The 25,800-nt window shown below is 43.1% G+C and overlaps 1 protein-coding gene across 14 annotated transcripts in view; it reads left to right on the forward strand.

Annotated features, from left to right (window-relative positions):
* The window catches only part of GTF2I (general transcription factor IIi), a 105,189-nt gene that overhangs the window by 32,285 nt on the left and 47,104 nt on the right, over window positions 1-25,800 (forward strand). For 6 of the 14 annotated variants that reach the window (XM_064677584.1, XM_064677585.1, XM_064677587.1 and 3 more), the window contains 8 exons: window positions 1,710-1,811; window positions 5,875-5,940; window positions 8,042-8,143; window positions 11,568-11,630; window positions 12,747-12,851; window positions 14,479-14,541; window positions 16,261-16,362; window positions 25,659-25,724. In XM_064677584.1, the coding sequence (XP_064533654.1) occupies window positions 1,710-1,811; window positions 5,875-5,940; window positions 8,042-8,143; window positions 11,568-11,630; window positions 12,747-12,851; window positions 14,479-14,541; window positions 16,261-16,362; window positions 25,659-25,724 (669 nt within the window). The remainder of the gene's footprint in view (window positions 1-1,709; window positions 1,812-5,874; window positions 5,941-8,041; window positions 8,144-11,567; window positions 11,631-12,746; window positions 12,852-14,478; window positions 14,542-16,260; window positions 16,363-25,658; window positions 25,725-25,800) is intronic. The other 8 variants (XM_064677595.1, XM_064677590.1, XM_064677581.1 and 5 more) reach the window with 7 other exon arrangements.

Consider the following 25,800-nt stretch of genomic DNA (forward strand, 5'->3'; position numbering starts at 1 on the left):
TCATTGATTTCAGTCTGTTGGGCATTTTCATATCCAAAAAATGCTTTCCAGTGCCTGGGTTACTTGTCACTGAATAAACAGACTTATGTGCCAGTGTTGACTGCAGCTTGGATTGTGCACTGCTTGGTAAACAGATCTAGTCCAGAAGTTTTATAAAGCTACAATATGGTGAAGGATATTGGACTTCCTGGGCTGGTTTTGAAATGATGCCTGGCAGCAGTTTGCATCTTTCACGTTAATTTCAAGTGTTGGTAATGAAGAATAGTCATTGAACACACAGGAAGGATGTTATAACTTTCATTCATTCTGAAGAACACATTGTTTTGTAAGCACACTGTAGTTATATAAAATTTCTGGTGAACACTAGCTTCTGGGAAGAACTGTACCAGAACAGAAGGGCTGTGTCACAGGTGGCATAAGCGAAGCCTCAATTTATTTGCCTCATAGCGATAAATACGAGAGAAAAACCTTTGTACTTGCCACTTGCCTTTCTCATCTGAATGGCACTAAAGCCACTGCCCAGTGTTGCTGTTGTTTTCAGTCTAGGATCTTGGTTGGGAGTCAGCTCTGTTTCTTGTGTTTGTGGATTACATGTCCTGTGGCTGCTTTAAAGCACTTCTGCGAGTGGCTTTTGCAGTGCTTGCTTCTGGAATTCGATTAGGATTGAGACCACCCAATTAGCAATCTAGGAAATAGGCAGGGGCATTTAGGACAGAAGCTGCCACTTCTGGCATTACTATTACCTTTTTGTCATCCAGCAATAAAATAACTTTCAACAATAAAATAACTCTCAACTCTCTTATTACCTCAACAGAAGAGGTAATAAGAGAAGAGTCATTAAGTTCTGTGTATCCGTAAAGGCCTTTACGCAAAAGTAAAAATGGTCTGAAGGGGTTTTGTCTAACGGAATATAATACAACTGCATAGGTACAAGGTGTGTCAACATGTCAAGTTATTCTTGCGAAGCAAACTCCTGGGTACCTGTTATTATGTGAAATTGATTGTCTTTGTCTGTTGAAATGGTTCATTTTCCATTAAGGTCGCAGGTGTTGGGAATTGGACAGTCTTCCTAGCTCAGGAACCTAAGGAGGATAGGGTTGGATTGAGAAGTGACTGGCTGAGTAGCAGCTCACCCAAAAATTCCTGCATTTGCAGTTTTCCTGTCTGTCCATGTGTGTGTGTTTAAGGTGGAGTTGACCTGTTACATGAGTTTTCATTTGTGTCCATTAGTTTTACAGTGTTTCAAAACTGGTTTTATCACCTTTGAGCTCTTCAGGACAAAACTTAGGTGCTGTTGTTGTGAGACTTTCTAGTGGAATGGTACTACTTCCAGTTAGATAAAAAAAAAGTCATCAATATCTGCGCAGTTTATTTCCTGATTTCCTTTTGCTGTTGCATGGTCATTTTATGATTGTGAGGTTTGCAGTCATGTTTCAAAACACAATATTGTTTTCCTTCGGAAGTACAGAAGCAGCTGTGCTTTTTGCTGTTTTGTGCCTTACAGAATCTGTCTTGCACAGGTTGTTGCTACAGGGGTAGGAAGAGGAGCTTTCTAAAGTTTCTCACATAAGTAATGTGTTGCACAGTTTGGTGCCCTGATAAGCCCAGTCCAATACTTGCATTAGAGCTTTGCAATTCAAAGCAGTTCCAGCATTGCACATGAGTTGTCTGGACATTGAACCAGTGTTCAATTTTTATGTTTCTTTAAGATGATGATGACTATCTGCCCCCTAACGAGAGACCAAAAAGTGCCCAGTCAACTAATGGAGCTGGCAATTCTGGGAGAAGAAAAGTGGAAGAGTGCACTGTTGGTAAGTGTAGAGTAAAATACACGCAGGTATCCCCCCAAAATGCCAAGGCATTGGAACGATCCCAAAACAGATTTATTTCCAAGGCAAGAACACAAAAACCTACAAAGCAAAATCTGCCCCAGCTGAGGAAAATGCTGGGCCTGAGAAACTCCTGCCTCCTGATCTCTGCCAGGCTTGTTTTCTTCTCTGGCCTCCTCCCCCCAGGCTCACCGCCAGCATGGCCTGTAACATCCATGAGGGTTTCTCTCTCCTCAGCCCAGAGAGAGAGACTGCAGCTTTTTCTCTGGAATGCAAAAAGAAGGGAAAACATCCAATTATTTTTTAAAAGGTACTCGGGCAGGAGGGACTTTCTTAGGGAAAACAAGTTCTAACTCCTCGTTACAAATTCTTCTGAAAGGGTACCACCCCTACAGTAAGATAAAAATAAAGCATCTTTTGTCCCTCTGCTTGGTTTTATAAAAAGATATTCTGCTGCAGGAGCGAGACAGAGCTGTGCAAGCATTCATTTAAGAGCCCAGGGCTCTTTTTAGATGTATTGCAGGAGTATAATCATCATCATAGGCTACCTTTGTTGCTTTTTGTTCTTCAAAGTGAGCACGTGAATGGACACACAGAAAGTTGGGATCTTTTTGGTGGTGTTGTTTCATGATCCCTTATGTAGAGTTCTCCACAGAAATGCATCCACACGCCGTGGTTACTCTGGTCAAAGATGCTTCCCCTGGGATATTTTGGAAGTCCTTTACCTCTCCTTAATTCCTTGGTTTGTTTTGGTTTCTGGACACATAGCCCATTCATCTGTCTGCTTTTATAGTAGACGGCATAGTCAGGTATATGTTTTTTACCTGATATGTATAAAGGAAGCCACCAGTGTTTGATTGCAGTGAAGGAGCAGATGTGGAAACACTGTTAGAAGATTAGAGATGTGAAATGTTTTTTGTGAGAATAAATTAATGTAATCAGTTGGGATTTTTTTACTGAAATATTTGAAAAGGTGTCATCTTAGTTGGAGTTGTACTTCTTCTCCAACCACATTTCTCTCTTCATATTTCCACAAGGTTGCCTTTTGTGATTTTGGTTTTGTTTTAATCTTCCAAACTACACCACTCTGGGGCATGCTAGAATCTTTTATTATTTTTTTTAAACTTTTCTGATGCTCTCAAAGTGTTCTAAGCAGTCAGTTGATGTGACAGTTATTTTTGTGACCTGTGCTGGTTTAAAAGTAAACCGGCAGGAGAAATGAACCCAACTCAAGAGAGATTACAAGTCAGAGTTACAATTTACTAAAAAGATTACAATAAATAGAATGATAGAGCGAAAACTGGTTTTACCCCCCAAAGGCAGCTGTATAACCCAGCACTCTGTGACAAGAACAGAACAGTGTTCATTTGCTGTTACCACGTGGCCCCCCCCAGGTGCAAAGTAAAAGGAAAGGAAGCCTGTTGGTCCAGATGATGGTCACAGTTCTGCAGAAGTAATGATTGCCATCTTGTCGAGAGTGGCAGTCACAGTCCTGTTGAAGTTCTTGTCCTCCTCTGGATCTGAAGGGTGGTACCAGAAGTCCCAAAGCCGGAGGATTATATATTCTCAGGTTCGGGTGGGAATGCCTAGTTCATCCTCCAGGGCAGGAAGTTTCACAATGGGTGATTTAACTCTGTGAGTCCTGGGATATTTTTGGAATCTTTGATGGCCTAGGTCATTGCAGCTGCCTATTATTGCCATCCCTTATGGCCCAATAGCAGAGATGACCCTCTCAGGCTGGGTGTGAAGGTGCTAATGCCTCCCTGGAGGGGAGTTATCACAGCTGAGTCACTGGTGTGAAGACAAAAAATCACTCACCTGCATCTCAGGGTTCTTCAACACCCAGTTTGTAGCCTGAGGTGTCAGGTGTGCCCTGGGCAGCTGCCGCAAAGGGTCCACTATTACCAGTCCATTAGAAATGACATAGAGGGTGTAGAATACAGAGTTTTGGTTATACCCACATAGTGATAAACAGGTCAAGACCTTAAATCATCTTTTCCGGGAGCTGCTTTATGCTGATGAAGCCGCCCTTGTCGCTCACACAGAAGCAGCTCTGCAGCGTTTAACATCCTGCTTTGCTGAGGCTGCTGAGCTCTTTGGGCTGGAAGTCAGCTTGAAGAAGACAGAAATTCTCTATCAGCCTGCACCTCAGGAAGTCTTCCATCATCCCTATATCACCATTGGCCAATCAGAGCTCAAATCAGTCCAGTAGTTTAATTACCTTGGTAGCCTCATCTCCTCGGATGGTAAGACTGATGGAGAGATAGACAACAGGTTAGCAAACGCATATAGTGCTTTCAGAAAACTCCATAAAAGCATTTGGCATAATAAACACTTGAAGAAAAGTACCAAGATCAGTGTTTACAAAGCCATAGTGCTGTCTATTCTCTTATATGGATTTGAATCATGGGCCATTTACTGCCACCACCTGCGTCTCCTAGAACGCTTCCATCAATGCTGTCTCTGTACAATCCTAAACATCCACTGGTCAGATTATGTGACCAATACATCTGTTCTAGAACAAGCAGCAGTCACAAGCATTGAGGCCATGTTGCTGAGAACACAGATGCGCTGGGCAGGGCACGTCTCCAGGATGAAGGACCAACCACTGCCTCCCTAAGATCCTTCTTTATGGTGAACTGGCCACCGGCTGCTGTAAGAGAGGAGCCCTGAAGAGAAGATACAAGAACTCCCTGAAACAACATCTCAACCTTGGCCATATTGATCACCATAACTGGTCTGCTCTGGCCTCCAGTCGGGAGGTCTGGAGACACGCCATCTATAACACTGCTGCTTCCTTTGAGAACACACGCAGGATAACTCTTGAGGAGAAAAGACAATGCAGAAAGAATCGTGCCTTGCAAAATACACCATCTAAGGAGTCTTTCTGCTCTTGCCTTTTGCAATCAGACATGTCTGTCTCGTATTGGCCTTATTAGCCACAAGTATGCTTGTAACAAATGTGGGTAGAGCCTTTCCCAAATCTTCGTTCGCGAAATTGAGCCATGATGATGATGATAAACAGGTCCAGGCCTCTGTAACTAGGACGTGACCGTACTTTATGTTCATGTCTACTAAAAGAAAGACCACCTAATTATTTCATTTTGTTGTACTTTGCATTTGGTAGTTATCTACCCAGCACTCACTCGGAATTAGACCAAAACATCATACTCTGTTTTCCATGGACGGGATGATCTGTTTGACATAGTTCAAATATACTCCAGTTAAGGCATCTCAGGAGATGCTGCTGAACGTCTACTATAGACAACATCACGTGAAGGGCCTTTGAAACAGAGATTCCTTCTGACTTGCTCCCAAAGCGATATCATACTCCATCTTACAGAGATCTGAAAGCAGATGCTCTTGAAAATGCACAAGTGCAGCATTACTGTGCCAGAATAAGTAAAACACGTTCCTTCATACCCTGCTACTTAATGTTGGTATAGTTTCTGATCTAGCTGCCTGTAGTTTTTTAAACTTTACTGCAGTTGAATATAAATTGCTGTTTCTCACACCGAGTGTTGATAGGCCTAATGCTGTTTGTTTTGTTGGTGCACACGGCCCCAACAAAAGCCTTTGTGATCATGAATTTCCCTCCCGTGTTTCATTATTGGCCTTGCAGCCTGTTATGGCGGCGGTCATTATAGTGCAACAGCCAGAGGCTGTGTAAATGGTAAAGAAATGCATAATCTGTGGTGGCACACAGCCTTTGTTTATATTTTCAGTAATCCTTGATAACAAAGAGAAAAATATTTATGATTGTATTAATCCTTCTAAGCCAAGAAGAAGGGATTTCCTACTGTCCTTGCCACCAACTCTGCACTGCTGCACACGTGGTTTAGCAAGTGTAATCCTCACCTCCTTACCCTTGTCTGGAATTGCTTCAAGGCTTTTGGTAAAATATCTTTGCTTCTGCTTTTCTTCCCTGCAGTGAGTGCCAGGGGTTTCTCTGACAAATGTTAGTTTAAATGCAGAATCGTGGAGTGTTTGGTTAGAAAACCCTTTTCTGTGTCCATCATTCAGCAGCCCTGTTTTTCCCTTTCAGCTTCCTCCCAGCATGAGTCGTCAGAAACAAGTGAGGATTCTGAGGTTGAGTTCTCCAATGAAGAAGGTCAGTTCAGTGGTTCATTGATTTCAGTCTGTTGGGCATTTTTATATCCAAAAAATGCTTTCCAGTGCCTGCGTTACTTGTCACTGAATAAACAGACTTATGTGCCAGTGTTGACTGCAGCTTGGATTGTGCACTGCTTGGTAAACAGATCTAGTCCAGAAGTTTTATAAAGCTACAATATGGTGAAGGATATTGGACTTCCTGGGCTGGTTTTGAAATGATGCCTGGCAGCAGTTTGCATCTTTCACGTTAATTTCAAGTGTTGGTAATGAAGAATAGTCATTGAACACACAGGATGTTATAATTTTCATTCATTCTGAAGAACACATTGTTTTGTAAGCACACTGTAGTTATATAAAATTTCTGGTGAACACTAGCTTCTGGGAAGAACTGTACCAGAACAGAAGGGCTGTGTCACTGGTGGCATAAGTGAAGCCTCAATTTATTTGCCTCATAGCGATAAATACGAGAGAAAAACCTTTGTACTTGCCACTTGCCTTTCTCATCTGAATGGCACTAAAGCCACTGCCCAGTGTTGCTGTTGTTTCCAGTCTAGGATCTTGGTTGGGAGTCAGCTCTGTTTCTTGTGGTTTTGGATTACATGTCCTGTGGCTGCTTTAAAGCACTTCTGCGAGTGGCTTTTGCAGTGCTTGCTTCTGGAATTCGATTAGGATTGAGACCACCCCATTAGCAATCTAGGAAATAGGCAGGGGCATTTAGGACAGAAGCTGCCACTTCTGGCATTACTATTACCTTTTTGTCATCCAGCAATAAAACAACTCTTACATTACCTCAACAGAAGAGGTAATAAGAGAAGAGTCATTAAGTTCTGTGTATCCGTAAAGGCCTTTCCGCAAAAGTAAAAATGGTCTGAAGGGATTTTGTCTGACGGAATATAATACAACTGCATAGGTACAAGGTGTGTCAATATGTCAAGTTATTCTTGCGAAGCAAACTCCTGGGTACCTGCTATTTTTTATGTGAAATTGATTGTCTTTGTCTGTTGAAATGGTTCATTTTCCATTAAGGTCGCAGGTGTTGGGAATTGGACAGTCTTCATTGTCGCAGGGTATCTATCCTATTGTTAGGTTTGGTTGGTAGAAAAAGCAGACACACACACACACAGAGAGTTGAGACGAGTTGTCTGCTGGGTTAGTGCAGCAGCCTCCTTTATTGAGGCAGCCAATCCACACTTTACCGCACACTTTCTCTATACGTAATTCCTACAAAGCACCAGAGTACTAACACCTGCAATTGTGAACACAGCCAACATCTCTGTCCTTGCACATTCCATCCTGCTTATCATCTTTCTAGTCAACTCCTGGCTTCTCAAGGCTGCTCTTTTTATGAGAACAGTTAATTAACTTCACTGCTCTCATGGAGAGGGCATTATACCATCCAATGTTTTAAGCTTGTCAACTTCTAGGGGCTCAACGGACCCGCCGCCTCCCCCCACACTTAATAGCTCATGAACCTAAGGAGGATAGGGTTGGATTGAGAAGTGACTGGCTGAGTAGCAGCTCACCCAAAAATTCCTGCATTTGCAGTTTTCCTGTCTGTCCATGTGTGTGTGTTTAAGGTGGAGTTGACCTGTTACATGAGTTTTCATTTGTGTCCATTAGTTTTACAGAGTTTCAAAACTGGTTTTAGCACCTTTGAGCTCTTCAGGACAAAACTTAGGTGCTGTTGTTGCGAGACTTTCTAGTGGAAGGGTACTACTTCCAGTTAGATAAAAAAAATGTCATCAATATCTGCGCAGTTTATTTCCTGATTTCCTTTTGCTGTTGCATGGTCATTTTATGATTGTGAGGTTTGCAGTCATGTTTCAAAACACAATATTGTTTTCCTTCGGAAGTACAGAAGCAGCTGTGCTTTTTGCTGTTTTGTGCCTTACAGAGGCTGTCTTGCACAGGTTGTTGCTACAGGGGTAGGAAGAGGAGCTTTCTAAAGTTTCTCACATAAGTAATGTGTTGCACAGTTTGGTGCCCCGATAAGCCCAGTCCAATACTTGCATTAGAGCTTTGAAATTCAAAGCAGTTCCAGCATTGCACATGAGTTGTCTGGACATTGAACCAGTGTTCAATTTTTATGTTTCTTTAAGATGATGATGACTATCTGCCCCCTAACAAGAGACCAAAACGCACTAGGTCAACTAATGGAGCTGACAATTCTGGGAGAAGAAAAGTGGAAGAGTGCACTGTTGGTAAGTGTAGAGTAAAATACACGCAGGTATCCCCCCAAAATGCCAAGGCATTGGAACGATCCCAAAACAGATTTATTTCCAAGGCAAGAACACAAAAACCTACAAAGCAAAATCTGCCCCAGCTGAGGAAAATGCTGGGCCTGAGAAACTCCTGCCTCCTGATCTCTGCCAGGCTTGTTTTCTTCTCTGGCCTCCTCCCCCCAGGCTCACCGCCAGCATGGCCTGTAACATCCATGAGGGTTTCTCTCTCCTCAGCCCAGAGAGAGAGACTGCAGCTTTTTCTCTGGAATGCAAAAGGAAGGGAAAACATCCAATTATTTTTTAAAAGGTACTCGGGCAGGAGGGACTTTCTTAGGGAAAACAAGTTCTAACTCCTCGTTACAAATTCTTCTGAAAGGGTACCACCCCTACAGTAAGATAAAAATAAAGCATCTTTTGTCCCTCTGCTTGGTTTTATAAAAAGATATTCTGCTGCAGGAGCGAGACAGAGCTGTGCAAGCATTCATTTAAGAGCCCAGGGCTCTTTTTAGATGTACTGCAGGAGTATAATCATCATCATAGGCTACCTTTGTTGCTTTTTGTTCTTCAAAGTGAGCACGTGAATGGACACACAGAAAGTTGGGATCTTTTTGGTGGTGTTGTTTCATGATCCCTTATGTAGAGTTCTCCACAGAAATGCATCCACACGCCGTGGTTACTCTGGTCAAAGATGCTTCCCCTGGGATATTTTGGAAGTCCTTTACCTCTCCTTAATTCCTTGGTTTGTTTTGGTTTCTGGACACATAGCCCATTCATCTGTCTGCTTTTATAGTAGACGGCATAGTCAGGTATATGTTTTTTACCTGATATGTATAAAGGAAGCCACCGGTGTTCGGATTGCAGTGAAGGAACAGATGTGGAAACACTGTTAGAAGATTAGAGATGTGAAATGTTTTTTGTGAGAATAAATTAATGTAATCAGTTGGGATTTTTTTACTGAAATATTTGAAAAGGTGTCATCTTAGTTGGAGTTGTACTTCTTCTCCAACCACATTTCTCTTTTCATATTTCCACAAGGTTGCCTTTTGTGATTTTGGTTTTGTTTTAATCTTCCAAACTACACCACTCTGGGGCATGCTAGAATCTTTTATTATTTTTTTTAAACTTTTCTGATGCTCTCAAAGTGTTCTAAGCAGTCAGTTGATGTGACAGTTATTTTTGTGACCTGTGCTGGTTTAAAAGTAAACCGGCAGGAGAAATGAACCCAACTCAAGAGAGATTACAAGTCAGAGTTACAATTTACTAAAAAGATTACAATAAATAGAATGATAGAGCGAAAACTGGTTTTACCCCCCAAAGGCAGCTGTATAACCCAGCACTCTGTGACAAGAACAGAACAGTGTTCATTTGCTGTTACCACGTGGCCCCCCCCGGGTGCAAAGTAAAAGGAAAGGAAGCCTGTTGGTCCAGATGATGGTCACAGTTCTGCAGAAGTAATGATTGCCATCTTGTCGAGAGTGGCAGTCACAGTCCTGTTGAAGTTCTTGTCCTCCTCTGGATCTGAAGGGTGGTACCAGAAGTCCCAAAGCCGGAGGATTATATATTCTCAGGTTCGGGTGGGAATGCCTAGTTCATCCTCCAGGGCAGGAAGTTTCACAATGGGTGATTTAACTCTGTGAGTCCTGGGATATTTTTGGAATCTTTGATGGCCTAGGTCATTGCAGCTGCCTATTATTGCCATCCCTTATGGCCCAATAGCAGAGATGACCCTCTCAGGCTGGGTGTGAAGGTGCTAATGCCTCCCTGGAGGGGAGTTATCACAGCTGAGTCACTGGTGTGAAGACAAAAAATCACTCACCTGCATCTCAGGGTTCTTCAACACCCAGTTTGTAGCCTGAGGTGTCAGGTGTGCCCTGGGCAGCTGCCGCAAAGGGTCCACTATTACCAGTCCATTAGAAATGACATAGAGGGTGTAGAATACAGAGTTTTGGTTATACCCACATAGTGATAAACAGGTCCGTGTTGCTGATAAAGTCGGAATGGCCAAAACGACACAGATATCAGACATAGTCCAGGTGTAAGGTGATCAGGAAGCTGTTTATTGCTCTCAAGTGTTTCTTTTTTACTCTTTGTACACTATCGTGCCACAACACAATTGGTCAAAAGTCTCAAGCATAAAACACTGTATGTACTTTAATTGGTAATACAGAAGACACTGCACACACTCTTATTGGTGACACTGAAGACACTGTGCATGCTGTGACATGCTATTGGTGACACTATACACATTTTGATTGGTGACCTTTGGTCTGGGCTGCATTACGTTTGTTCTGTCTGGCATTACAGTAAATATTTCCTAAAAGTTGTTTAAATTCCTCGTCACTAATTGCCAGGCTGCTGACAGGTTCTCTGTCAACCCCGACAGGTCCAGGCCTCTGTAACTAGGACATGACCGTACTTTATGTTCCTGTCTACTAGAAGAAAGACCACCTAATTATTTCATTTTGTTGTGCTTTGCATTTGGTAGTTATCCACCCAGCACTCACTCGGAATTAGACCAAAACATCATACTCTGTTTTCCATGGACGGGATGATCTGTTTGACATAGTTCAAATATACTCCAGTTAAGGCATCTCAGGAGATGCTGCTGAACGTCTACTATAGACAACATCACGTGAAGGGCCTTTGAAACAGAGATTCCTTCTGACTTGCTCCCAAAGCGATATCATACTCCATCTTACAGAGATCTGAAAGCAGATGCTCTTGAAAATGCACAAGTGCAGCATTACTGTGCCAGAATAAGTAAAACACGTTCCTTCATACCCTGCTACTTAATGTTGGTATAGTTTCTGATCTAGCTGCCTGTAGTTTTTTAAACTTTACTGCAGTTGAATATAAATTGCTGTTTCTCACACCGAGTGTTGATAGGCCTAATGCTGTTTGTTTTGTTGGTGCACACGGCCCCAACAAAAGCCTTTGTGATCATGAATTTCCCTCCCGTGTTTCATTATTGGCCTTGCAGCCTGTTATGGCGGCGGTCATTATAGTGCAACAGCTAGAGGCTGTGTAAATGGTAAAGAAATGCATAATCTGTGGTGGCACACAGCCTTTGTTTATATTTTCAGTAATCCTTGATAACAAAGAGAAAAATATTTATGATTGTATTAATCCTTCTAAGCCAAGAAGAAGGGATTTCCTACTGTCCTTGCCACCAACTCTGCACTGCTGCACACGTGGTTTAGCAAGTGTAATCCTCACCTCCTTACCCTTGTCTGGAATTGCTTCAAGGCTTTTGGTAAAATATCTTTGCTTCTGCTTTTCTTCCCTGCAGTGAGTGCCAGGGGTTTCTCTGACAAATGTTAGTTTAAATGCAGAATCGTGGAGTGTTTGGTTAGAAAACCCTTTTCTGTGTCCATCATTCAGCAGCCCTGTTTTTCCCTTTCAGCTTCCTCCCAGCATGAGTCGTCAGAAACAAGTGAGGATTCTGAGGTTGAGTTCTCCAATGAAGGTCAGTTCAGTGGTTCATTGATTTCAGTCTGTTGGGAATTTTCATATCCAAAAAATGCTTTCCAGTGCCTGCGTTACTTGTCACTGAATAAACAGACTTATGTGCCAGTGTTGACTGCAGCTTGGATTGTGCACTGCTTGGTAAACAGATCTAGTCCAGAAGTTTTATAAAGCTACAATATGGTGAAGGATATTGGACTTCCTGGGCTGGTTTTGAAATGATGCCTGGCAACAGTTTGCATCTTTCACGTTAATTTCAAGTGTTGGTAATGAAGAATAGTCATTGAACACACAGGAAGGATGTTATAACTTTCATTCATTCTGAAGAACACATTGTTTTGTAAGCACACTGTAGTTATATAAAATTTCTGGTGAACACTAGCTTCTGGGAAGAACTGTACCAGAACAGAAGGGCTGTGTCACAGGTGGCATAAGCGAAGCCTCAATTTATTTGCCTCATAGCGATAAATACGAGAGAAAAACCTTTGTACTTGCCACTTGCCTTTCTCATCTGAATGGCACTAAAGCCACTGCCCAGTGTTGCTGTTGTTTTCAGTCTAGGATCTTGGTTGGGAGTCAGCTCTGTTTCTTGTGTTTGTGGATTACATGTCCTGTGGCTGCTTTAAAGCACTTCTGCGAGTGGCTTTTGCAGTGCTTGCTTCTGGAATTCGATTAGGATTGAGACCACCCAATTAGCAATCTAGGAAATAGGCAGGGGCATTTAGGACAAAGTTGACACTTCCAGCGTTATTATTACCTTTTTGTCATCCAGCAATAAAGTAACTCTTACAGAAGAGTTCTTATTATCTCAACAGAAGAGGCAGTAAGAGTCATTAAGTTCTGTGTATCCGTAAAGACCTTTCCGCAAAAGTAAAAATGGTCTGAAGGGATTTTGTCTGACGGAATATAATACAACTGCATAGGTACAAGGTGTGTCAATATGTCATGTTATTCTTGCAAAGCAAACTCCTGGGTACCTGCTATTCTTTATGTGAAATTGATTGTCTTTGTCTGTTCGTTGTCCAATTCTTGCATTAGAGCTTTGAAATTCAAAGCAGTTCCAGCATTGCACATGAGTTGTCTGGACATTGAACCTGTGATATTTTTATGTTTCTTTAAGATGATGACGACTACCTGCCCTGTAACAAGAGACCAAAACGTACTAGGTCAACTAATGGAGCTGGCAATTCTGGGAGAAGAAAAGTGGAAGAGTGCAATGTTGGTAAGTTTAGAGTAAGATACATGCAGGTATCCCTCCCAAATGCCAAGGCATTGGAACGATCCCAAAACAGATTTATTTCCAAGGCAAGAACACAAAAACTTACAAAGCAAAATCTGCCCCAGCTGAGGAAAATGCTGGGCCTGAGAAACTCCTGCCTCCTGATCTCTGCCAGGCTTGTTTTCTTCTCTGGCCTCCTCCCCCCAGGCTCACCGCCAGCATGGCCTGTAACACCCATGAGGGTTTCTCTCTCCTCAGCCCAGAGAGAGAGACTGCAGCTTTTTCTCTGGAATGCAAAAGGTGAAGGGAAGGGAAAACATCCAACTATTTTTTAAAATGTACTCTTGGGCAGGAGGGACTTTCTTAGGGAAAACAAGTTCTAACTCCTCGTTACAAATTCTTCTGAAAGGGTACCACCCCTACAGTAAGATAAAAATAAAGCATCTTTTGTCCCTCTGCTTGGTTTTATAAAAAGATATTCTGCTGCAGGAGCGAGACAGAGCTGTGCAAGCATTCATTTAAGAGCCCAGGGCTCTTTTTAGATGTACTGCAGGAGTATAATCATCATCATAGGCTACCTTTGTTGCTTTTTGTTCTTCAAAGTGAGCACGTGAATGGACACACAGAAAGTTGGGATCTTTTTGGTGGTGTTGTTTCATGATCCCTTATGTAGAGTTCTCCACAGAAATGCATCCACACGCCATGGCTACTCTGGTCAAAGATGCTTCCCCAGGGATATTTTGGAAGTCCTTTACCTCTCCTTAATTCCTTGGTTTGTTTTGGTTTCTGGACACATAGCCCATTCATCTGTCTGCTTTTATAGTAGACGGCATAGTCAGGTATATGTTTTTTACCTGATATGTATAAAGGAAGCCACCGGTGTTCGGATTGCAGTGAAGGAACAGATGTGGAAACACTGTTAGAAGATTAGAGATGTGAAATGGTTTTTTTTGTGAGAATAAATTAACGTAATCGGTTGGGATTTTTTTTTACTGAAATATTTGAAAAGGTGTCATCTTAGTTGGAGTTGTACTTCTTCTCCAACCACATTTCTCTTTTCATATTTCCACAAGGTTGCCTTTTGTGATTTTGGTTTTGTTTTAATCTTACAAACTACACCACTCTGGGGCATGCTAGAATCTTTTATTATTTTTTTTAAACTTTTCTGATGCTCTCAAAGTGTTCTAAGCAGTCAGTTGATGTGACAGTTATTTTTGTGACCTGTGCTGGTTTAAAAGTAAACCGGCAGGAGAAATGAACCCAACTCAAGAGAGATTACAAGTCAGAGTTACAATTTACTAAAAAGATTACAATAAATAGAATGATAGAGCGAAAACTGGTTTTACCCCCCAAAGGCAGCTGTATAACCCAGCACTCTGTGACAAGAACAGAACAGTGTTCATTTGCTGTTACCACGTGGCCCCCCCTGGGTGCAAAGTAAAAGGAAAGGAAACCTGTTGGTCCAGATGATGGTCACAGTTCTGCAGAAGTAATGATTGCCATCTTGTCGAGAGTGGCACTCACAGTCCTGTTGAAGTTCTTGTCCTCCTCTGGATCCGAAGAGTGGAGTGTTTGGTTAGAAAACCCTTTTCTGTGTCCATCATTCAGCAGCCCTGCTTTTCCCTTTCAGCTTCCTCCCAGCATGAGTCGTCAGAAACAAGTGAGGATCCTGAGGTTGAGGTCACTATTGAAGGTCAGTTCAGTGGTTCATTGATTTCAGTCTGTTGGGCATTTTCATATCCAAAAAATGCTTTCCAGTGCCTGGGTTACTTGTCACTGAATAAACAGACTTATGTGCCAGTGTTGACTGCAGCTTGGATTGTGCACTGCTTGGTAAACAGATCTAGTCCAGAAGTTTTATAAAGCTACAATATGGTGAAGGATATTGGACTTCCTGGGCTGGTTTTGAAATGATGCCTGGCAGCAGTTTGCATCTTTCACGTTAATTTCAAGTGTTGGTAATGAAGAATAGTCATTGAACACACAGGATGTTATAACTTTCATTCATTCTGAAGAACACATTGTTTTGTAAGCACACTGTAGTTATATAAAATTTCTGGTGAACACTAGCTTCTGGGAAGAACTGTACCAGAACAGAAGGGCTGTGTCACAGGTGGCATAAGCGAAGCCTCAATTTATTTGCCTCATAGCGATAAATACGAGAGAAAAACCTTTGTACTTGCCACTTGCCTTTCTCATCTGAATGGCACTAAAGCCACTGCCCAGTGTTGCTGTTGTTTTCAGTCTAGGATCTTGGTTGGGAGTCAGCTCTGTTTCTTGTGTTTGTGGATTACATGTCCTGTGGCTGCTTTAAAGCACTTCTGCGAGTGGCTTTTGCAGTGCTTACTTCTGGAATTCGATTAGGATTGAGACCACCCCATTAGCAATCTAGGAAATAGGCAGGGGCATTTAGGACAGAGGCTGCCACTTCCAGCGTTATTATTACCTTTTTGTCATCCAGCAATAAAGTAACTCTTACAGAAGAGTTCTTATTATCTCAACAGAAGAGGCAGTAAGAGTCATTAAGTTCTGTGTATCCATAAAGGCCTTTTCACAAAAGTAAAAATGGTCTGAAGGGATTTTGTCTGACGGAATATAATACAACTGCATAGGTACAAGGTGTGTCAATATGTCATGTTATTCTTGCAAAGTGAACTATACCCTTAGTGACCTGGGTACCTGCTATTTTTTATGTGAAATTGATTGTCTTTGTCTGTTGAAATGGTTCATTTTCCATTAAGGTCGCAGGTGTTGGGAATTGGACAGTCTTCCTAGCTCAGGAACCTAAGGAGGATAGGGTTGGATTGAGAAGTGACTGGCTGAGTAGCAGCTCACCCAAAAATTCCTGCATTTGCAGTTTTCCTGTCTGTCCATGTGTGTGTGTTTAAGGTGGAGTTGACCTGTTACATGAGTTTTCATTTGCATCTATTATTTTTACAGTGTTTTGAAACTGGTTTTATCACCTTTGAGCTCTTCAGGACAAAACTTAGGTGCTGTTGTTGTGAGACTTTCTAGTGGAATGGTACTACTTCCAGTTAGATAAAAAAAAATGTCATCAATATCTGCGCAGTTTATTTCCTGATTTCCTTTTGCTGTTGCATGGTCATTTTATGATTGTGAGGTTTGCAGTCATGTTTCAAAACACAATATTGTTTTCCTTCGGAAGTACAGAAGCAGCTGTGCTTTTTACTGTTTGGTGCCTTACAGAGGCTGTCTTGCACAGGTTATTCCTACAGGGGTAGGAAGAGGAGCTTTCTAAAGTTTCTCACATAAGTAATGTGTTGCACAGTTTGATGCCCCGATAAGCCCAGTCCAATACTTGAATTAGAGCTTTGAAATTCAAAGCAGTTCCAGCATTGCACGTGAGTTTTCTGGACATTGAACCAGTGTTCAATTTTTATGTTTCTTTAAGATGATGACGACTACCTTCCCTGTAACAAGAGACCGAAACGCACTAGGTCAACTAATGAAGCTGGCAATACTGGTAGAAGAAAAGCAGAAGAGTGCAATGTTGGTAAGATAAAAATCAAGATTTTTTTGTCTCTCTGCTTAGTTTTCTGAAGAGGTGTCAGGTAATGTCATGCTGCAGAAGCGAGACACACCCATGCAAGCATTCATTTAAGAGCCCAGGGCTTTTTGTAGATGTATTGCAGGAGTATAATCATCATCATAGGCTACCTCTGTTGTCTTTTGTTCTTCAAAGTGAGCACGTGAATGGACATACAGAAAGTTGGGATCTTTCTGGTGGTGTTGTTTCATGATCCCTTATGTAGAGTTCTCCACAGAAATGCATCCACACGCCATGGTTACTCTGGTCAAAGATGCTTCCCCAGGGATATTTTGGAAGTCCTTTACCTCTCCTTAATTCCTTGGTTTGTTTTGGTTTCTGGACACATAGCCCATTCATCTGTCCACTTTTATAGTAGATGGCATAGTCAGGTATATGTTTTTTACCTGACATGTATAAAGGAAGCCACCAGTGTTCGGATTACATTGAAGGAACAGATGTGGAAACACCGTTAGAAGATCAGAGATGTGAAATGTTTTTTGTGAGAATAAATTAATGTAATCGGTTGTGGTTCTTTTACTGAAATATTGAAAAGGTGTCATCTTAATTGGAGTTGTACTTCTTCTCCAACCACATTTCTCTTTTCATATTTCCACAAGGTTGTCTTTTGTGATTTTGGTTTTGTTTTAATCTCTCAAATCACACAACTCTGGAGCACGCTATAAACAGATTGGGATGGAAGTTGTTGTTATTTTAAATCATGAATGGCATTTGTACAGTACTCGTCACCCAACATTGCGTGCTTTGACGTGATGTGAAAAGTACATCATCCTCCACTAGCTTCATTCTAAGCACTAAGGCTCTCTAGCCCCAGTTGTGTGCTTTTAAAAGCCAGGTTATGGTAGTAGCAGTGCTCCTTCTTGCAAATCCTGTTAGTTTTGCTTTGAAGGTAGCTATCATCATAGTTAAGGGTGCCATCATGGCTAGGCTTCGCGAACGAAGATTTGGGAAAGGCTCTACCCACGTTTTTTACAAGCGTGTTGGTGGCCAAAAAGGCCAATACGAAGTAGGCACGTCCGGTTGCAAAAGGCACAGCAGAAACACTCCTTAGGTCGTATATTCTGCAAGGCACGATTCTTTCTGCATTGTCTTTTCTCCTCGAGAGTTATCCTGCGTGTCTTCTCAAAGGAAGCAGCAGCATTAAAGACAGTGTGTCTCCAGGCCTCCCGATTGGAAGCCAGAGTAGATCAGTAATGTTGATCAATATGGCCAAGGCTGAGATGTTGTTTCAGGGAGTTCTTGTATCTTCTCTTCGGGGCTCCTCTCTTACAGCAGCCGGTGGCAAGTTCCCCATAAAGCAAGATCTTAGGGAGGCGGTGGTTGGTCCTTCATCCTGGAGACGTGCCCTGCCCAGCGCATCTGTGTTCTCAGCAACATGGCCTCAATGCTTGTGACTGCTGCTTGTTCTAGAACAGATGTATTGGTCACATAATCTGACCAGTGGATGTTTAGGATTGTACAGAGACAGCATTGATGGAAGCGTTCTAGGAGTTGCAGGTGGTGGCAGTAAATGGCCCATGATTCAAATCCATATAATAGAGTAGACAGCACTATGGCTTTGTAAACACTGATCTTAGTACTTTTCTTCAAGTGTTTATTTTGCCAAACTCTTTTTATGAAGCTTTCCGAAGGCACTATATGCGTTTGCTAACCTGTTGTCTATCTCTCCATCAGTCTTACCATCCGAGGAGATGAGGCTACCAAGGTAATTAAACTGCTGGACTAATTTGAGCTCTGATTGGCCAATGGTGATATGGGGATGATGGGGGACATCCTGAGGTGCAGGCTGATAGAGAATTTCTGTCTTCTTCAATCTGACTTCCAGCCCAAAGAGCTCAGCAGCCTCAGCAAAGCAGGATGTTAAACACTGCAGAGCTGCTTCTGTGTGAGCGACAAGGGCAGTGTCATCAGCATAAAGCAGCTCCTGGACAAGATGGTTTAAGGTCTTAGTGTGGGCCTTCAGTCGCCTTAGGTTGAATAGACTTCCATTAGTACGGTATCGAATGTGGATACCGTCCTGATCATCGAGGTCTGCCGTGGCCCTTTGGAGCATCATGCTGAAAAAGATTGTGAATAGAGTTGGTGCAAGAACACAGCCTTGTTTCACACTATTAGTTGTTAGAAAGGGCTCAGAAACTGCGTTGCCATATCTGACTTGGCCGTGCTGATCCTCATAGAGTGAGATGATCATTTTAAGGAACTTGGGGGGACAACCTAAGCGTTCCAAAATCTGCCACAGACCTCTTCTGCTCACAGTATCGAAAGCCTTGGTGAGGTCGACAAATGTTACATAGAGACCTTTGTTCTGTTCCCTACACTTCTCTTGCAGTTGTCTGAGGACAAATACCATGTCTGTGGTACTCCTGTTGGCTCTGAAACCACATTGGCTTTCAGGTAGAATTCCTTCTGCTATAGCAGGTATTAGTCTGTTCCAAGAGTATTCTTGCCAAGATTTTGCCAGCAATAGAGAGCAGAGTAATACCACGGTAATTTGAACAGTCTGATTTAATTCCTTTCTTCTTATACAAAGTGATGATGACTGCATCGCGAAGGTCTGATGGTAGTTGGCCTAGTTCCCAACAGTGCACCGCAAACTCGTGAAATTTAGCATGGAGTGCAGGGCCCCCATGTTTCCAGACTTCGTGTGGAATTCCATCAACCCCAACTGCCTTGCCAGTTTTCACCTGCTGTATGGCCTTAAGGGTTTTTCCGAAAGTGGGGGCAGTATCCAATTCATACTTCACCGATTGTTGGGTGATGGACTGAATAGCTGAGTCTTGGACTACACGGCTAGTACTGAAAAGGGTCTGAAAGTGTTCAGACCATCGATTCAGAATGGAGGTTTTATCTGTCAGAAGCATTTGACCATCGGCGCTGAGTAGAGAGCTTTGTACCTGGTATGTAGGCCCGTATGCTGTTTTCAAGGCCTCGTAGAATCCTCTGTGATCACCTGTGTTGCAATCTGCTTAAATATTGCAGAAAGAATTTTTATATTCGAATGTTCCCTTGAGCAAAATTAAAACTCATAGAGTTATCTGTTAATACCAAAACTGTTTCTATTAATTGCTAAGAGATGCAAAGAGAAAGAGGAAAAAATAAGAAAAGGTTAGAAAATGCTAAGATTACTTTTAAAAAGCAGAGAGAAAAGATTACCACCAAACAAACTACCTTTTCGTCCAAGCTGATTTGTGGAGTGGGGGGGGGAGAGGGAGAGAAAGAAAGCAGTTTTGCCCCTTTTTTTTTCTGTAGTCTGCCACTTTGGATGTGCTGTTATCTCTTTAGCTGCAGGGGGTCTGGAATGCAGCCAGGATGTGGCTTCTCCGCAGCTCACGCTGTCACTCACACTGGCCCTGTCTCAGGCTTGTGCAGAGGCCTCGGTCCTGCTGTACCTCTCAGAAATAGGGTCAGGGTGGAAAAACTCACGCAGGAAGCACAGTGGGTCCTGGTCCACTCCAAGACGACAGGGGTCCAGCTTCGGACAGGCAGCTTCCAGGCGGTAGAAGGAAAGCTGAGGGTGAGGCGGAGGGCAAGTTAGCGGTTATAGCCAACTCTCTCTTCCATTCCTCGTTCCCTGATTTTCCCAAATTTCTCTTCAGCTTTTTATAGTGTTCAAGGAGGTAGTCTGTGGTGTTTTGGCACATAGCCCTGTTCAGATGTTTGCAGAGATATGATAACTGTGAACAATACCAGGATCTTTTGGCAGGAAAACTCCCGTGGGAAGACTCTGGTGAGAACTTCTGGTGGAAAACTGACACAGAAGTTTTGATAGGAAGTTTTTGACAGGCAGAAACAATGGCGAAACATAGTTTTTGGCATTTGTATGTTATCTGTCTGTTACAACCTGTATCTGCGCATAATTGATTTTTTTCAGCTAGATTGATCCACCATTTGTTCTGGATGTCACGGAGTTTCTGGTGGAGCCTGCTGCATGCAAGACGAAAGGCTGCTTTTCTTACGTGACGAGACGGCAGTGCAAGGTGCGCTTGTTGAGCAGTTCTCTTCTGCCTCAACAATTCCTGGATCTCTTGATTGTTTTCATCAAACCAGTTCTTGTTCTTCTCAAAGGAGAACCCTAAGGATTCTTCAGAGGACTGCAGGATGCTGTTTTTAATATGATGTCGAAGTGTTTCAGGAGAGGCATCTGTAGAATCTATGGAATGGTTTTCAAGCCTAGTTTGAAGATTTGCCTGGAATCTGTCTCTCACTGTGGCTGATTGGAGATTGTTAACTTGGAGTCTCCTCCTTGGGATACTGCCCCTTTTAGGTTTGAATTTAAGATTGAAGTTAAGTTTACAGCGCACAAGTTGATGGTCTGTTTGGCATTCTGCACTAGGCGTCACGTGGGTGTGATGGACATCGCGGACATCTCTCCCTCACACCAAGATGTCATCAATGAGGTGCCAATGCTTAGATCTAGGATGCATCCAAGTTGTCTTCAGACTATTTTTCTGCAGAAAGATAGTATTAGTGATGGTGAGCTGTTGCTCCACACAGAATTCTAGCAGAAGTCGACCATTATCATTGCAGTTTCCAACACCATGCTTGCCTTATACTCCTTTCCAGGCTTCAAAGTTCTTTCCTACTCTGACATTGAAATCACCAAGGATAATGATCTTATCGTCTGCAGGAACCTTTTGGGTAAGGCGGCGCAGGTCGGTGTAAAATTTATCTTTTTCAGCAGGGTCAGCTTGGAGAGTTGGGGTATATATAAAGAGGACAACGTGTTGCTTGTTGTTTAGTGTAATGCATAGGGAGATAATGTGGTCAGAGTGACCTGTCGGCAGATTTTCGAGTTTAGAAACAATAGAGTTTTTAGTCATGAAACCAACTCCTGAGAGATGCTTTTCGATTTTGGGTTTACCTGACCGAAAGAGTGTGTAACCGGCACCATGTTCTTTAAGGCTGCCTTCCTCATGGAGATGAACTTCACTGAGAGCAGCAATGTCGATGTTGAGACGAGCCAGTTCATGGGCAATTAGGGCAGACCAACGCTTAGGATGTCCGCTATCCGCAGAATCGAGCATGGTTCTGATGTTCCAACATGCTAGAGTTAATTTAGGTACACCTTTGGAGGCAGGTGCATGCCTTTGTCTTTTGATCTTTGTGCGACCGTATTGGAAGAAGATGCCCGTTGGCCGTGGTTAACCAACCGGGTGAAGGTGGAGATGAGCTTTGTTTAGGCCACCTTTTCTAGGCCCCTCTCCGAGTGGAGCAAGCAGTGCTGTCCTTGAAAAGGCTGCTTGGACATTCAGGGTGCTGCCCAAAGAGACTGTCATCTCTGGTCAGTCTCTAATGACCAATGCCCTGAACCGCCTGCATGCAGGGTTGGGTCTGCGGCTCCCAGTGCACCTTTCACCTGCCATTTCGACCCTCGCCTGTCGCTACAGGGCTTTGCAAATGTGGGTAAAGCCTTCGAGCCTGCGCAATGGATTTTTTAGGTGAGATACAGTATGTGTGGATCTGAACCCACCCTTTAATCCTAAGGTTCATCTGCCAGGGCCGAGCGAGCTTGGGCAGTGGCAGCGAGGTCCTCAGGATGTAGGTTTGTTTAGAGTGACCTTCTCTTAGATGGATGGCCTTACAGGGCTAAGCGAGCTCCATCTGCCCAGGTTTGGGATTAGAGTTGTCCTTCTCCTAGGATGACTGCCAGAAGGCTAATGAGCTCATCCTGCCCAAGGATGTATTGTATCTTACCCTACGGTTTTGACCTGTCTGGCATGGGCGACCCTACCAAAGGCGTGTACCATTGCCAGCATAGCTCGCAACCACATAGGGGTACAAAGGCTTCATTCTTATAAAACAATAAGTGCAAGTCTTTCACTTCCTGCTTTTCTGCCACCTATCTATATTCAATCCCAAGGAAATACCCAGGAACAACCTTAAGGGTACCATTACAAGAATAAAAAGCATGTCTGTTGATAAAGGAGAATAAAGTTCTTTGCTTGTGCTGACTGCACTGTTAACTCCACCTATTTGAGAAGAAATTATCTAGGTACTTTGTTTTCCTAAGCATAATGCCATGAGCTTTATGCCTGACTGTGAAGAGAGAGCATGAGGAAAGGGAAGTGTAATAGGAAATGACCAAGACACTGGCTTTGCCTTGGTTTTGACTAGAATTTTATACCTACAGATGCTGAGTGTGGCCCTTTGAGTCAGAATAAGGTTTTCTTACGGACCCTTTTCTCAAATCTGTTTACAAGTTTACAAATCTCTTTACAAGTTTCTGTAAGAGCAATGCTGAAAGTTGCACCTGGTTTTGCTGAACAGAAAAAATCTGTTGTTCATGAAGGTTAGTATTTATAAAAAGGTCTAGAGACAGTGACTAAAAATTGCGGGTAACAGTCTAACTTAAATTTCACTTGTGATTTAGATAGGCACACAGAGTAGGCAGTCTTGTCTGGATTCTAGAAAATGAAATGATTTATTGCTGATCCTCACAAAAACGAGTAAGAAAGAAAAACATCAGTGACAGTGTTTGGATTTTATAAACTCTTCGGTGTAATCTGTCTATTTTTCCCCTCCAGTAACCGTGACAAGATGGTGATAGAGGAAGTGGCAAAATTATGGTGTGCCTGGGATCCCCTGGGCTAGCTGTAGCTGATAAAGGTGTCTGAGGTCTTAGTGAGATTGGATGAGCGGGCAGCACGGTGTGATTGAAATTCAGCAATCAGAAAGTTAAGGTTATGTGCATCAGAAGAAATTGTTTTAAACTGAATGAAATCACGTTTGAGAAACTGGAGCCAGTGCTGGTGAATGACAACATTTAGGACTGTGAAGAACGTTGCTGCTGAGGAGCTGTATGTATTTACCCAAGATCAAGGGATACCTAGGGATGATAATACGTTGTTAAAAACCCCCTTACTTTAATGTTTGAAACAGTTGGTTTAATGTGACTGTAGTGGGTCACTGTGGCTGGGTTTTGGTAGTGGGGGGGCTACAGGGGTGGCTTCTGCTAAAAGCTGCTAGAAGCCTCCCCTGTCCCATGGAGCCAATGCCAGCTGGCTCCAGGACGGACTTCCTCCCGCTGACCAAGGCCAAGGCAATTAGGAATAGTAGTGACGCCTCTGTGATAAGATATTTAAGAACAGAAGGTTGTGGCGCAGAGAGAATTCCAGCCAGGGAAGAGCAGAGTGAGAACGTGGGAACAAGAAGGTAGACATCAAGGTCAGTGCAGAAGGAGGGGGAGGAGGAGCTCCAGGCAAGGGAGCTGAGGCCTCTGTGGCCCGTGGTACAGACCATGGAGCAGGCTGTCCCCCTGCAGCCCCTGGAGGACCTTTGGTGTGCAGAGACCCCCCCCTGCAGCCTACGAAGGCTCCCATGCTGGTGCAGGTGGATTCATGAAGGAGGCTGTGACCCCGTGAGAGGCCCAAGATGGAACGGGGTCCTGCCAGAGACATGCAGGCCATGGAGAGGGAAACCCACGCCAGAGCAGGTTTTTCTCAGGTAGGACTTGTGACCCCTGTGGAGGACCCACGCCGGTGCAGCTCATTCGTGAAAAACTGCACCCCATGGAGAAGTGACCCATGGGAAAACAGTTTGGACTGTCTCCCGTGGGGTGGGCTCACACTGGAGAGGTCTATCAAGGATTATCTCCCATGAGAGGGCGCCCACAGGAGCAGGGAAAGGACTCCTCTCCCTGAGCAGTGGCCGAAACAACAACTGACTGTAACCCCAATTCCCTGTCCCCCTGCACCACTGGGGGGGAGGAGGGAGAGCATGGAAGGAAGGAGGGGTGGGGGGAACGTGTTTTTAAGACTGTTTTATTTCTCACTTTTTGTCTCTTAGCCTGTTAGTAATAAATTTAAGTAATATTCCCACTTTGAGTCTGTTTTGCCCATGAAGGTAATCAGTAAGTGACCTCTCCCAGCTGTTAATCTCAACTCAGGAATCCTTAGCTGTTTTTTTTTTATCTCTCCTCTGTCCATTTGCAGAGGGAGAGTGAGAGAGTGGCTTTAGTGGGTACCTGGCATCCAGCCAGGGTCAACCCACTAGAGTGACTTAAGAAGAAATGTCCCATCTGGGAGTTTTCTTCCAGAACTTTGTTACTATCTGCTTTGGCTTTTTTGCGTGAGTCTCTTAATTACGACTGTTTCTCAGGGATTTGGTACTGAACTGGATGGACCATTTGCTAGTCTTGTGGCTGTTCTTAAATTTCAAAAAATTGTGTACCTTTGATTATTTTTTCAAATTTTTCTGATGCTCTCAAGAAGGTTCTAAGCGATCAGTTGATGTGACAGTTCTTTTTCTGACCGTACTTTATGTTCATGTCTACTAAAAGAAAGACCACCTAATTCTTTCGTTTTGTTGTGCTTTGCATTTGGTAGTTATCCACCCAGCACTCACTCGGAATTAGACCAAAACATCATACTCTGTTTTCCATGGACGGGATGATCTGTTTGACATAGTTCAAATATACTCCAGTTAAAGCATCTCAGGAGATGCTGCAGAACGTCTACTATAGACAACATCACGTGAAGGGCCTTTGAAACAGAGATTCCTTCTGACTTGCTCCCAAAGCGATATCATACTCCATCTTACAGAGATCTGAAAGCAGATGCTCTTGAAAATGCACAAGTGCAGCATTACTGTGCCAGAATAAGTAAAACACGTTCCTTCATACCCTGCTACTTAATGTTGGTATAGTTTCTGATCTAGCTGCCTGTAGTTTTTTAAACTTTACTGCAGTTGAATATAAATTGCTGTTTCTCACACCGAGTGTTGATAGGCCTAATGCTGTTTGTTTTGTTGGTGCACACGGCCCCAACAAAAGCCTTTGTGATCATGAATTTCCCTCCCGTGTTTCATTATTGGCCTTGCAGCCTGTTATGGCGGCGGTCATTATAGTGCAACAGCTAGAGGCTGTGTAAATGGTAAAGAAATGCATAATCTGTGGTGGCACACAGCCTTTGTTTATATTTTCAGTAATCCTTGATAACAAAGAGAAAAATATTTATGATTGTATTAATCCTTCTAAGCCAAGAAGAAGGGATTTCCTACTGTCCTTGCCACCAACTCTGCACTGCTGCACATGTGGTTTAGCAAGTGTAATCCTCACCTCCTTACCCTTGTCTGGAATTGCTTCAAGGCTTTTGGTAAAATATCTTTGCTTCTGCTTTTCTTCCCTGCAGTGAGTGCCAGGGGTTTCTCTGACAAATGTTAGTTTAAATGCAGAATCGTGGAGTGTTTGGTTAGAAAACCCTTTTCTGTGTCCATCATTCAGCAGCCCTGCTTTTCCCTTTCAGCTTCCTCCCAGCATGAGTCGTCAGAAACAAGTGAGGATTCTGAGGTTGAGTTCTCCAATGAAGAAGGTCAGTTCAGTGGTTCATTGATTTCAGTCTGTTGGGCATTTTCATATCCAAAAAATGCTTTCCAGTGCCTGCGTTA

The sequence above is a fragment of the Pseudopipra pipra genome, chromosome 21 (assembly GCF_036250125.1).
Source record: "Pseudopipra pipra isolate bDixPip1 chromosome 21, bDixPip1.hap1, whole genome shotgun sequence".
In the NCBI taxonomy this organism is placed as follows: Eukaryota; Metazoa; Chordata; class Aves; order Passeriformes; family Pipridae; genus Pseudopipra; species Pseudopipra pipra.